A 13373-nucleotide genomic window follows, 5' to 3' on the forward strand; every position below is an offset into this window, starting at 1 on the left:
AAAAAAAAAAAAGTAGGTAATGAATTTGAAAGTGCTTTGTAAATCACAAAATATGACATAAATATTAGGATGTTATTGTTACTATTATCCACCAGCAACAAGATATCAAACACTGCTTCTGTGATTATTTAATGGTGAAAAAGTTGAATAAATGTAGTATACCCATATGTTGGAATATTGAGTTCATTTTTCTTTTAAAAATCACACTATGGAATAATTGATATTGGCAAATGCTCAAGCTGAGTGGAAAATATATAAACATTGTATAGGCGAATAATTCCAATCTTGTGCATTTCGTATGTAAACCTACATACACAAAAAGAAAAAAGACTGAAAGGAATCATTCACAATGCTTTGAGGGGGAAGATGGAGAAACAAAGTGTTAATTTTCTTAACTGTACTTTTGGTGTATTCCAGATTTTCTAGAACGAGTTAATAAATGCCACTAAGAAAAGGGGATATATCACAGCTACACCTTCAAACGTCAGAAAAAGAACTTTTTTTTTCTTAGGTAGGGGTATGATTTTGATCTGGGCACTAACGGGGACACTGATTGCTTTCGCTAGTGAGTCAAGACCAGCAGATAAAAAATAATTTTTGAAAACCTCGTGAGAGTGATTTGCCGCAGGACGGGAGGAGGAAGAAGCAGGCGTGGGAAGTGCTAAAGGAGGAACCTAAACCTCCACCCTCTTCCCCGGGGAGGTTAAGAACTACAGGGAGAGGCGAGAGAGACTATGACCGCCCTATGGCTAGAGCGGCCGCGAAGAGAACACTTCCGGGGCGGGGCTATCTGGCTCTTTCCCTTCCGCGTGGAGAATGTGGGCCGCCTGTAAAGTTAAGGTTCACGATTACTTGGCCACTACTTCCATCACTCTGAGACGGTGCCTGAGACTGGGGGCCACCATGGCAAAAAGCAAGTTCGAATACGTGAGGGACTTCGAGGCTGACGACACCTGCCTGGCCCACTGCTGGGTGGTAGTGCGGCTGGACGGCAGAAATTTCCATAGGTGAGCGAGCTCGGCCCGGAGGGTCGCGGTGCGCTAGCGCTTCTGGGGAATCCGGTTTCTACTCTTCCAAATCCTCAGGGCCGCCCCTGTCACGGTTACCAGGGTAACGCGGTAGCCAATGAGTGCGCAGCATGGAGCATCGCCCCGCCCTGCGTGTTGGCTAGGACAGTGCTTGAACGCTGGCTGTTAGCGTAATTGAATGGGCGACGTGCTCCCCTGATGAGGATCTGGCTTGGAGTGCCCGTGTTAAGTGAACAGAGACCTGTTAGCAAGAACATGTTTTTAAAAGTCACTCTCATGCACAGTATTTAAGCTCTTAAGCCAATCGCCTAGCCTTCTGTTAGATATCTTTGAATGTTGACTGTTCAGAAGTCTGTGTAAGCCTTGCTTGTGGGCAATGCTTATGTCTGTGCTTCATTATCAGTAACAGGCCACATGGACTATTTTCAACAGTCAGAAAAAAAGAGAAGGCTGGGCGCGGAAGGCAGGAGGATCACTAAAGGCCAGGAGTTGAAGACCAGGTTTTTGTTGTTGTTGTTGTTGTTTCTGAAACTCCGCCACTACAAAAACAGAGAGAGAGAGAGAAAGAAAGAAAAAGAAAAAAAAATTATAATTTGCCGGGCACAGTGGTGCACACCTATAGTCCCAGCTGCTCGGGAGGCTGAGGTGGGAGGATCGCTTGAGCCTGGGAGGTCAAGGCTGCAGTGAGCCGTGATCGGACCATTGCACTCCAGCTTGGGTGACAGAGCAAGACCCTGTCTCAGAAAAAGAGGGAGGGGGAGAAAGAAATATAACAGAAAGATGGGAATTTAATTTTTAAAAAGGGCTGCATTATTAATGATCATTATAACTAACATTTATTGAGCACTTACTAGGAGCTAGGTATGATTGCTTTTATCTTCCCCCCTAATCTCCAGGACAACTCAATGAGGTAAATACTCTTTTATTCCCATTTCATAGAAAGGAGAGTTGAGGCTTAGCATTTATGTCTGTTTTTCTCAATTTCAGGGCAGGAAAAAAACGAAGTTCTTAAGGAAATGGATCAGGTTGTGGCTAGTTGAGTGTTTGGGTTCACAGTGCTGTTACATTATCTTCCTCCAAACAGCCTCTGTTATCTAGCAACAGAGCTTGTTGTTAATGACACGCTTCCATCCATGCTTTCTTCCCTTTTCTCTTACCCCTACGAAGGTTTGCTGAGAAGCACAACTTTGCAAAACCTAATGACAGCCGTGCTCTCCACCTGATGACCAAATGTGCCCAGACTGTGATGGAAGAACTAGAGGATATTGTGATTGCATATGGACAGAGTGATGAGTACAGCTTTGTGTTCAAGCGGAAAACCAATTGGTTTAAAAGAAGAGCCAGGTAATTCCATGACCTTCCTCCTTTCTTCAGAATATTTCCTACCAGCATTTGGCTTTGTTTATCTTAATCGCAGACTTACAGGCTACAGATGTTGTCTGCAGTATTTGTAACTGCAGAGTGCATGTATATTTCCTGTTTAGATTGTTGTACTTCCATCTGATAGCTGAGCATTCTGTGTGACTCTTTATCTGATTCTTCCCCCACATGCCCCATAAGATTAGTTTCTAGAGTGACTTGGCATTGAACATTAAGATTAGAAACAGAGACCATAAGAATGTAATATTCACGGCTCAAGCCTGTAATCCCAGCACTTTGGGAGGCCGAGACGGGTGGATCACGAGGTCAGGAGATCGAGACCATCCTGGCTAACATGGTGAAACCCCATCTCTACTAAAAATACAAAAAACTAGCCGGGCGAGGTGGCGGCGCCTGTAGTCCCAACTACTCGGGAGGCTGAGGCAGGAGAATGGCGTGAACCCGGGAAGCGGAGCTTGCAGTGAGCTGAGATCCGGCCACAGCACTCCAGCCTGGGTGACAGAGCGAGACTCCGTCTCAAAAAAAAAAAAAAAGAAAAAAAAAAAAAGAATGTAATATTCACAATTCATAGGTTGGCTTTAGCCAGTGATAGTCTCTACATGCATTGCATTACACTGTTCCTTAAGGGGGATCTCATTATAAAATAGATAAATCTGATATTTGATTTGGCAGTATTTTGAAACGCTGTATGGGAAATAAATCATACAATGAATTGGTTTTTCTTTCTTTTTTTAATAGAGGTGGGATCTCTCTGTGTTGCCCAGGCTGGTCTCAAACTCCTGGCCTCAAGCAATTCTCCTGCCTTGGCCTCTTGAAGTGCTAGGATTACAGACGTGAGCCACCATCCCCAGCCTGAATTGGCATTTTTTTTTACAACAATGGTTTCCCTCCTTCCATGACTGTAAACACAAACAGGTCAGGCATGGTAGTTCACACCTGTAATCCGAACACTTTGAGAGGGCGAGGGAGAGGATTACTTGAGCCCAGAAGGTTGAGACAGCCTGGGCAAGATGGTGAGACCTCATCTCTACAAAAAATTTAAAAATTAGCCAGGCTTAGTGGCATGTGCTTATATTCCCAGCTACTCAAGAGGTTGAGGCAGAAGGATCCCTTGAGCCAAGGGATTTGAGGCAGCAGTGTGCTATGATTGTGCCAATGCACCCCAGCCTGGGGGACGGAGAGATTCCATCTTTTTTTTTTTTTTTTTTTTTGAGACGGAGTCTCGCTCTGTCACCCAGGCTGGAGTGCAGTGGCCGGATCTCAGCTCACTGCAAGCTCCGCCTCCTGGGTTCACGCCATTCTCCTGCCTCAGCCTCCCGAGTAGCTGGGACTACAGGCGTCCGCCACCTCGCCTGGCTAGTTTTTTGTTTTTTGGTTTTTTTTTTTAGTAGAGATGGGATTTCACCATATTAGCCAGGATGGAGATTCCATTTTTTAAAAAATAAAATAAAATAAAAAAATACCCCTTGAATCATAAATTCGTATCACATCCGATAGGGAAAAATTTAGTATCAGTAGATTACTGAATAGAACTGGAAGGAGAGACAGGCTGCATTTAAAATATGTAACTGGCCGGGCGTGATGACTCATGCCTGTAATCCCAGCACTTTGGGAGGCCGAGGCAGGCAGATGACTTGAGGTCAGAAGTTTGAGACCAGCTTGGCCAACGTGGTGAAACCCCATCTCTACTAAAAATACAAAAATTAGCTTGGCGCAGTGGCCTGCGCCTGTAATCCCAGCTACTCAGGAGTCTGAGGCAGTAGAATCACTTGAACCCAGGAGGTGGAGGTTGCCGTGAGCCAAGATGGCACTATTGCACTCCAGCCCAGGCAACAGAGCAAGACTCTGTCCTAAAAAAAGAAGAAAAAAACAAAACACAAAACCAAGGTATTAAAATGGTGTTTCTTAGCCAAATGCATTTTATCTCCTGGCTTTCTGGGCAGTTTGTGTTATCTCTCTGTGGTACCCACAGGTCTTATCAGGGTGTTGAATTAATTCCATGTATTTTTCTTTTTCTTGCTCCACCCAATGTGCGTTACATTTTCAAGTAAGTTCATGACTCACGTGGCCTCCCAGTTCGCCTCCAGCTATGTGTTTTATTGGCGGGATTACTTTGAGGACCAGCCCCTTCTGTATCCCCCAGGCTTTGATGGAAGAGTCGTGGTGTATCCCAGCAACCAGACCTTAAAGGACTACCTCAGCTGGCGACAAGCAGATTGTGAGTGGCACCAAATAAACACGTGTAGTTAAACCACCAATTCCATGCCGTACAGGTGTTGATATCATACAGGATTGGCTCGCATATACTTTGTTTTGACATATACTTTGTAGAGAATGCAGTATGTAAGTATTTTTTCAATTAAAGTATTTGAAAAATTAAATTTTATGTAAAAACTCCTTATCTCTGTTTTTTTCTTTTTAAGACAGAGTTTCACTCTTGTTGCCCAGGCTGGAGTGCAGTGGTGCAATCTCGGCTCACTGCAACCTCCACCTCCTGGGTTCATAGGATTCTTCTGCCTCAGCCTCCTGAGTAGCTGGGATTACAGGCATGTGCCACCATGCCCAGCTAATTTTGTATTTTTTAGTAGAAATGGGGTTTCTCCATGTTGGTCAGGCTGGTCTTGAACTCCTGACCTCAGGTGATCCACCCGCCTTGGCCTCCCAAAGTGCTGGGATTATAGGCAGGAGCCACCACACCCGGCCGCCTTACCTCTATTTTTTAAAAAAATCAGATGTGGCAATACTGGATCTGCATTCTTAGTACTGGACAGAGCCTGTGCAGTGGCCACTACCTTTACACACACACGCACACTCACACGCACACAAATGCTAGTGTGCCATAGTCTCTGCCATTCCCTGTTGTTCCTCTGGGGTCTCCCACTGCTTTACACATTTATGTTCATGCCAGCCTCAGTGGGTATTTGAATTGTGACCCTTGCCTTATGTGACTGTGATGATGTTTGTGAGACTTTTACTTGCTTGTTCTAGTTTGATTTTTCCAAAAGAACTGGAAAAGAGATTGGAATAATATAAATCAAATAACTTCTAAAGTATTCCTAGGATTAACACACAAGTTAACAGATTTGTATAATGTATATCTAAAATGACCAAATAAAACTGTTGTTAGGGATGAAGTTTTTTTCCTCCTGCTCCTTCCCTCCATGTTCCCTGTGTAGGACTTCGGGCAAGTCAGTAAATGTCTCTGAGATCTCTTTACTTTGAAAGAGGAGAGGGTCAGGGCTCTAGTATTCCTTGAAGAATGAATATTGAATAAATATTTTATGCATTTAAACGTTACTATTTTGTTCTCACAGGTCACATCAATAATCTTTATAATACAGTTTTCTGGGCACTGATACAGCAATCTGGACTAACACCAGTACAAGCCCAAGGAAGATTACAGGTATAAAGATCTAACTACATTAATACATAACTGGGGACAGTTCGCTGTAGACTCTCCCATAACTTTTTTTATGTTAACTTTACGCTTTTTCTTTTTTTTTAAGATCCCTTTACAGCTTTGTTTTGAAAGGATATAAAAATCATAATAGGAGCAGTTCTGCTGCCTGCTTGATCTGTAATCCTGGATGAATTACTACTTCTCCCTGAGCCTTTGTGTTCTTGGTGGAAATGGAATTGAGGACACTGGCTCTGCATTCCCACGTGCTAACACTTGCCTGGAGCCGTGTATGACTGTATGACTGGCGTCTTCAGAACCAACTTTTTTTTTTTTTTGAGACACAGTTTCACTCTGTTGCCCAGGCTGGAGTACAGTGGTGTGATCTCAGCTCACTGCAACCTCTGCCTCCTGTGCTCAAACGGTTCTCGTGCCTCAGCCTCCCGTGTAGCTGGGATTACAGGTGCACGCCACCACAGCCAGCTAATTTTTGTATTTTTAGTAGAGACAGGGTTTCACCATGTTGGCCAGGCTGGTCTCAAACTCCTGACCTCAAGTGATCTCAGGCCTCCCAGAGTGCTGGGATTACAGGCGTGAGCCACCACACCCAGCCAGCACTGACTTTTTGTCAGTCCCACCAGGCCTCTTCCCTCATTGCAGTTTTCCCTGCTGGGCACCTGTAGTTTCTTGGGTTTATGACCTCTGTGTATGGGAAGAGCTCGTGCTGAGTTTGTTACTTTCATAAATGTTATGACAACTACTCATATCATGCTTCTGTATAATTTTATCTTCTCTGCCTCAGTTCTTTATAGGTAAAATGTAGAAAATAGTAGTTTCTACCTCATAGGTTTATGGTGAGAATTAAATGGCATGATGCATGTAAAACAGGATAGTATGAAGCACCTTGTAAGTGCTTAATAAATACTGGTTTTTGTTATAACAGTGCTACTTGTAGGATGACTGTGAAATGAGGTTATGTGTTGTAACAGATCTTTTATATGTATTTTATTTTATCTATTTATTTATTTTTTGAGATGGGTTCTCGCTGTTTTCCGCAGGCTGTTCTTGAACTCCTGGGCTCCAGCAGTCCTCCCACCTCAGCCTCCCAAGTAGCTGGGATTACAGGTACATGCCACTGTGCCCAGCTGTAACAGTTACTAATACAATGCCTGGTACATTATAATTGCTCAGTAAACGGTTGTCATTTTTAATAATAGTAATGATAGAGATTTTTATATAACAATAATAGGAATACTGGGGCCTGGCATGGGGGTTCACGCCTGTAATCCCAGCACTTTGAGGAGGCCAAGGTGGGCGGATCACCTGATGTCAGGAGTTCGAGACCAGCCTGGCCAACGTAGTGAGACTGCTTCTCTACAAAAATTAGCCGGGTATGGTGGCATACGCCTGTAATCCATCGACTCAGGAGGCTGAGGCATGAGAATTGCTTGAACCTGGGAGGTGGAGGTTGCAGTGAGCTGAGATTGTGCCACTGCACTCCAGCCTGGGCGACAGAGTGAGACTTTGTCTCAAAAAAAAGGCACACTGGTAGGTATATCCAGGTTTGGAAGAGTTAAGTTCAGATTTTGATTCTTTGTAGAAGAATAAGGACAACCTTTTAACCTTGGGCAATTTTTATAACCTTTTTAAGTTTTACTGGCCCAAATATATAATATGTACTCAGTATCACTTCCCCCCACTCCCTTTCAGTCTTGACCTGTGAAGCCAGTGTTTGGTATAGGAGAGAATTTTATCTAAATAAGATCAGAATTGCCCTTAAGATGAAAATTCACTAGTAACTATAAGATGTTTGATAAAATCCTTCCACTTCTTGATTGTGGAAATTTAGGTTGTGGGTCTAATGGATGGTAGCATTAGGGGAGAAAGAAGACAGGCAGAGCTTTTAATATCTATTTTTATTTCCTCAGGGAACTCTTGCAGCAGACAAGAATGAGATTTTGTTTTCTGAATTCAACATCAACTATAATAATGAGCCGCTGATGTATAGGAAAGGGACTGTGTTGATATGGCAGAAGGTAATGCTGTTATGTTCAAAGAAAAATGGAAGTCAGGAAAAAAGAGAGCCTGTGCCCATTCCAAGCTGTGCCGTCTTTGCTGCCTGTATGCTGATGTGACTCCAGTTGCTAACGCAAACCAGATCCTTTCCAAGAGGAGAGGCCATAGATTCTTATTTTTAATTACATTTTGTCAGTAGTGGTCCAAAATCTCCCATACATAAGTAGAATTACAGAATTTTAGAATTAGTGCCTTTATTTTTCTGTGTTATAAGCTTTCCCTGTATCCAATAAAATCCTTTTAAAAGGATACAGTACAGGTATGAGGATTTGTACATTCATAAAATACTTAAAAAATGCTTTCACACTGGATAATACCATTACATGGTCTCTCCATCCCACGACAAGTATAATGTGAAGCACTAAGAGACGATGTATATGAGGGTTTGTTGTTTTCATAAATGTCATGAGATTTCTTTGACATTCATACTTAATATTCTGTAATAAGTCTGTACATTTACCTATATCCTTAATTTTACCAATATTTTCTCTCTGTACCAGCTGTTAGGCATAATGATTTCTCTAAATTTATTTCCTTCCATGTGAAGTTTTTTTTTTTTTTTTTTTCCCTGAAATGAATGTTTTCAAGTACCAAGGAGTACCTTGAGAGCTAGTCATTCCACTGGCAACTCCAGCTCTTTGAGTTTTTCAAAACATTTGTTCTTTGGTACAGACTTGGATACCTCTTAATGCAGGTGGAAGGTAAGAAACACCTTTAATTCTATAGTTATTGCTAATGAGGAACATGGAATCCTTTCTTTGTTCCTAAGATCGCTTCACTGTAGTATAACTTTTTTTTTTTTTTTAGACAGAGTCTTGCTCTGTTGCTCAGGCCGGAGTACAGTGGTGCCATCTCGGCTCACTACAACTTTCGCCTCCTGGGTTCAAGTGATTTCTGGCTAATTGTTGTATTTTTAGTAGAGGCAAGGTTTCACCATGTTGGCCAGGCTCATCTTGAACTCCTGACCTCAAATGATCTGCATGCCTCAGCCTCCCAAAGTGCTGAGATTACAGGCGTGAGCCACCATGCTTGGGTAACATAACCTTTTTAAAATTATTTTTAATTATAAAGAACTTCATGCATACTGAGATTATATGTATATGTATATATACACACATACATATATGCGCATATATATACACATATTTATATCTATATATATCTCAAATCTGGCAGTCAGAAGTATATGAAGATAAAAAGTTAACTATCCCCACATCTTTTCTCTCCCAAACCCACTCCTGAGTTAACAATGTCACTACTTTATTTTTACCTGTAGGTGAATGAAGTGATGACAAAAGAAATTAAGCTGCCAACAGAAATGGAAGGAAAAAAGATGGCAGTGACCCGGACCAGGACGAAGCCAGTGCCCTTGCACTGCGATATCATTGGGGATGCTTTCTGGAAGGAACATCCAGATATTCTAGATGAAGACAGCTGACCCTTTGCGCTTCATTTCTGGTGTGCTTAACCATGCAAGGCCTCCCACCTCCCAGGGCTCCTTGCCTTAGGTGGCTGTATCCCTACCACCCAGAACACTGGTGCGAATTACACGGCTCATGTTGGGAGGGGAACAGGGAAGGAAGGGATGGATGGGGGTGGTGTATCTTGTTCTGTTTAAGCAGAACACCTTGTTTGCAGTGTGGGAACATGGTTCCTTTGGCAGAAGTGCTTTTTTTTTAATCGCAGTACTATTTTTATAAAGCAAGAACTATTTCATGCCTTGGAGAATGAATCATTTTTAGATAGTGACATAAATCTTGTAAAAACCTGTCAGTTCTTTTCACCTATGAAAGAAGAGGAGCCCAAACTCTCGCCCACCTGTTCTTAACCAGAAAACCCACTGACTGAAAATCTCACCTCTGCCACCCATCTACTTGCATTCATCTTTGGCAGGCCTCAAGATAAATATGGGTTAATGCCTGCATGATGCCTCTGAATTCAGGAATTGCAGGGAAGACTCGGCGCTTTGTGCTAATTGCCAAGTTGACAACTTTGGCTGAACAAATGAGTAGTGGCTTCAGTGTCCTTGCGTACACGTTCTGTGGATTGATTTAATGGAGTTGTCAGCATGATTATCATCTAGCCAGGGGCATAGTTTCCAAGGCCATTTACCTCTTTCTAAGAAGAAACAATTATGTGTATATATGAGAGAAACAATGAGTGAATGAGGATGAAAAAACATTTACCCCATGTACTCAAGATATTTCAGTTTTAAAAGTCACTTTCCTATAAAAAGATTCTCACATAGCCTCTAAGTAATCAGAAAAATGACATTTGATTTCAAGAGCAGAGGGGTAAACATGTTTCTGCTAATCGACAGGTAGCAGGTGTCAGAGGAGTCATAATGTTAGTAGTGCCACCTTCTGTTGGGTCAGTGGAGATGGGTGAGGAGCAGCAGAGAGCAGCAGGGATCATCACATGCAGCCAAACTTGGCCTCTGAAGGGGGAAGGTAGTGGGAATAGGTGAGAGAACTCACATTTTTCTCTTGTCCTGGTTTTATATTTTGGAGGGAAAGGATTATTTGGCCCTATTGAGAATCAAGAGGCCGGGTGCGGTGGCTCATGTATGTAATCCCAGCACCTTGGGAGGCCCAGGCAGGCAGATCACCTGAGGTTGGGAGTTCGAGACCAGCCTGACCAACGGGGAGAAACCCTGTCTCTACTAAAAATACAAAAAATTAGCTGGGCATGGTGGTGCATGCCTGCAATTCCAGTTACTCGGGAGGTTGAGGCAGGAGAAGCATTTGAACCCAGGAGGCGGAAGTTGAGGTAAGCCAAGATTGTGCCATTGCACTTCAGCCTGGGCAACAAGAGCGAAACTCCATCTCAAAAAAAAAAAAAAAAAGACATGGCTGGGCACGGTGACTCACACCTGTAATCCCAGAACTTTGGGAGGCTGAGGCGGGTAGATCACCAGGTCCAGCATGGCAAAACCCCGTCTGTACTAAAAATAGAAAAATTAGCCGGGCGTAGTGGCACGTGCCTGTAATACCAGCTACTCAGAAGGCTGGAGCAGGATAATTGCTTGAACCTGGTAGGTGGATTTTGCAGTGAGCTGAGATCATGCCACTGCACTCCAGCCTGGGTGACAGAGCAAAACTATCTTAAAAAAAAGCAACAACCCATGTCCCAGTGCCTCGTCTTGCACTGCAGAATTTACATCTAAGAAGAAAATGTATTTTTGAAAGGGCGATTGCTGGCCTCATCCCTCACTAATTGACAACCCATCTGTTGATGCCATTTTTTTCCCTTCCTGTTCTCACTCCACAGAAAGAGGAGATACGGTTCTTGTTTGGTAATTGCTAAAATATCTTTGAGGAAAGAAATAAAGATGTCAACTCCTTTGGCTTGCTTTTTCATTTATTTTTCTTAGACAAATACACTATATGAAATCTAACTTTTGTATATATCTTCGGGTAGCCCAGGATACCATACCCTCATCATACCAGTGGTTCACAAACTTCTGGATGCAAAAAAAAAAAATTACTTGGAATGCTTGTTTAAAATGCACATTTTTGGCTCCTCCCAGCCCCCAGGAAGGTTTGAAGCGCAACAATCTGATTTTTTTTTTTTTTTTTTGATTTGGAGTCTTTGTCAGCTCACTGCAACCTTTGCCTCTCGGGTTCAAGTGATTCTCCTGCCTTAGCCTCCTGAGTAGCTGGGACTACAGGCACGCACCACCACGCCTGGCTAATTTTTGTATTTTCAGTAGAGACGGGGGTTTTCACCACATTGGCCAGGCTGGTCTCGAACTCCTGACCTTGTGATCCGCCTGCCTCAGCCTCCTAAAGTGCTGGAATTACAGGCATGAACCACTGCACCCAGCCAGTAATCCGATTTTTAGCCCCAAAGGCTTCTGATATGTATGGTTGTCAACATACAGCACCTTGGGCAGCAAGGCCCTCGGTATACTGTGACAGGCTGGGTGGGAAGTAAGATAATGTAGCTCTTGATTGGCAATTTTAACTTAATGGTAAGATGACAGCATTTTATATCAAAATACAGAAAAGTAGGCATTAGAGTACAAATTTTCAAGAAAACCACCTAGAGAAACGTGCTTTCTGTGGGTCTTAAATGACACTATAAAGGCTATCACTCAGTTTTGTTATATGATGTGGAGATGAGCACTCATTTGTTGAATTGCCAGCAGTTCTGCAGCTTCAAGTTTTTCATTCAGGCGGGGGGTTCTGAATAAAGTGATAAGCTGGGTTCAAAACCTGTGCCATAAAGAAACCTGTACTGCTACTAATTAGAAGCCAGTGCTTGAGGTTTTTTTTTCTTTTCTTCTTTTTTTTTTGAGACAGAGTCTGGCTGTGTCACCCAGGCTGGAGTGCAATGGCGCAATCTCGGCTCACTGCAACCTCCGCTCCTCCAGGTTTAAGCAACTCTCTCCCTCAGCCTCCGGAGTAGCCGGGATTACAGGCGCGTGCCACCATGCCCGGCTAATTTTTTGTATTTTTAGTAGAGACGGGGTATCACCATCTTGGCCAGGCTGGTCTTGAACTCCTGACCTCGTGATCCACCTGCCTCGGCCTCCCAAAGTGCTGGGATTATGGGCGTGAGCCACCGCACCCGGCCTGCTTGATGGTTTTATCTTTGCAGTAGTATGCATTCATCCCAAGGTATATTTCACAGTTGTGTATTAATTTTCATCTTGTTCTCTAAGGTACTCTCCAGTATTCTCTTGGAGACATCCTCTCTAAGTCTTAAGAAACTGAAATGTACACAAAGCAACTAGTACAGAGAACACTAGTTGATGGCAGTTCGAGAATGTGGTGATGGGCAAGTGATGTGTGGCCTGTAGCTGAGTGGAAACATTTTGGCTCTGATGGATGAGAAGGTTGTATCTGGGCCTTCCGTGTAGAGTAGACTGTCATTTTAAAATCAACCAAAAAATATTTTGCCGAACTGAGACTATAAAGTAGCAAGTGGTATGATCAGGTCTTGTGAATTTTCCATAGTTTCCTCCAAGAGCTGGATCGTCGTCTCTTCCAATTGCTTAGCAATGCTTAGAAAGACAGTGATATAATGAATTTTCTTTGATACTAAGCGCAAATTTGTTTATGCACAGGGTGTCGGAAATGGAGGACAGACACCCAGTATTGGCCGACATGCATCTATTATGAGCTCTGTAGGCAGTATCTCCCCATCCTGAGGTCAGTTCTATAAGGTAGGTACTATTTATATCATATTTCAGATGAGAAAGACGCTAAATACTTTGAGCCCAGGTAGGCTATTCTTCCCACCCCATCAGTAGTACTCAGCATGGAAGCAAATTGAGACATTCATTGCCTTCCTCCAGACGTTTCCTGCCAGCTCAAGCTAGGATGCGATCCCGAGCTCATTCCCGGGGAACCCGGAGTATTAACAAACACCCTAAGTGGTAATGATATAGACGGGGAAACTGCATTGGAGCAGGTCAAGCAGTAGCCGACAGCGTTAACCTGTCAGCCGTGGGCGGAGGCGGTGCGAGGCGCGGGCTGGTCGGAGCC

General features: G+C 43.3%; 2 protein-coding genes across 2 annotated transcripts in view; both read left to right on the forward strand.

Moving 5' to 3' along the window:
• Positions 1-697: 697 nt before the first annotated feature.
• On the forward strand, positions 698-11225 carry THG1L (tRNA-histidine guanylyltransferase 1-like (S. cerevisiae)). The gene is made up of 6 exons (XM_011947684.1): positions 698-1007; positions 2196-2372; positions 4457-4626; positions 5723-5811; positions 7734-7841; positions 9158-11225. The coding sequence occupies exons 1-6, from the start codon at positions 817-819 to the stop codon at positions 9317-9319; spliced, it is 897 nt and encodes a 298-aa protein (XP_011803074.1). The 5' UTR covers positions 698-816; the 3' UTR covers positions 9320-11225.
• The window catches only part of LSM11 (LSM11, U7 small nuclear RNA associated), a 15369-nt gene continuing 12257 nt past the window's right edge, over positions 10262-13373 (forward strand). Inside the window, exon 1 of the mRNA XM_011947823.1 lies at positions 10262-10344. Within this exon, the coding sequence (XP_011803213.1) occupies positions 10262-10344 (83 nt within the window). The remainder of the gene's footprint in view (positions 10345-13373) is intronic.

Source organism: Colobus angolensis, unplaced genomic scaffold (genome assembly GCF_000951035.1).
Source record: "Colobus angolensis palliatus isolate OR3802 unplaced genomic scaffold, Cang.pa_1.0 Scaffold27, whole genome shotgun sequence".
NCBI classification, from domain to species: domain Eukaryota; kingdom Metazoa; phylum Chordata; class Mammalia; order Primates; family Cercopithecidae; genus Colobus; species Colobus angolensis.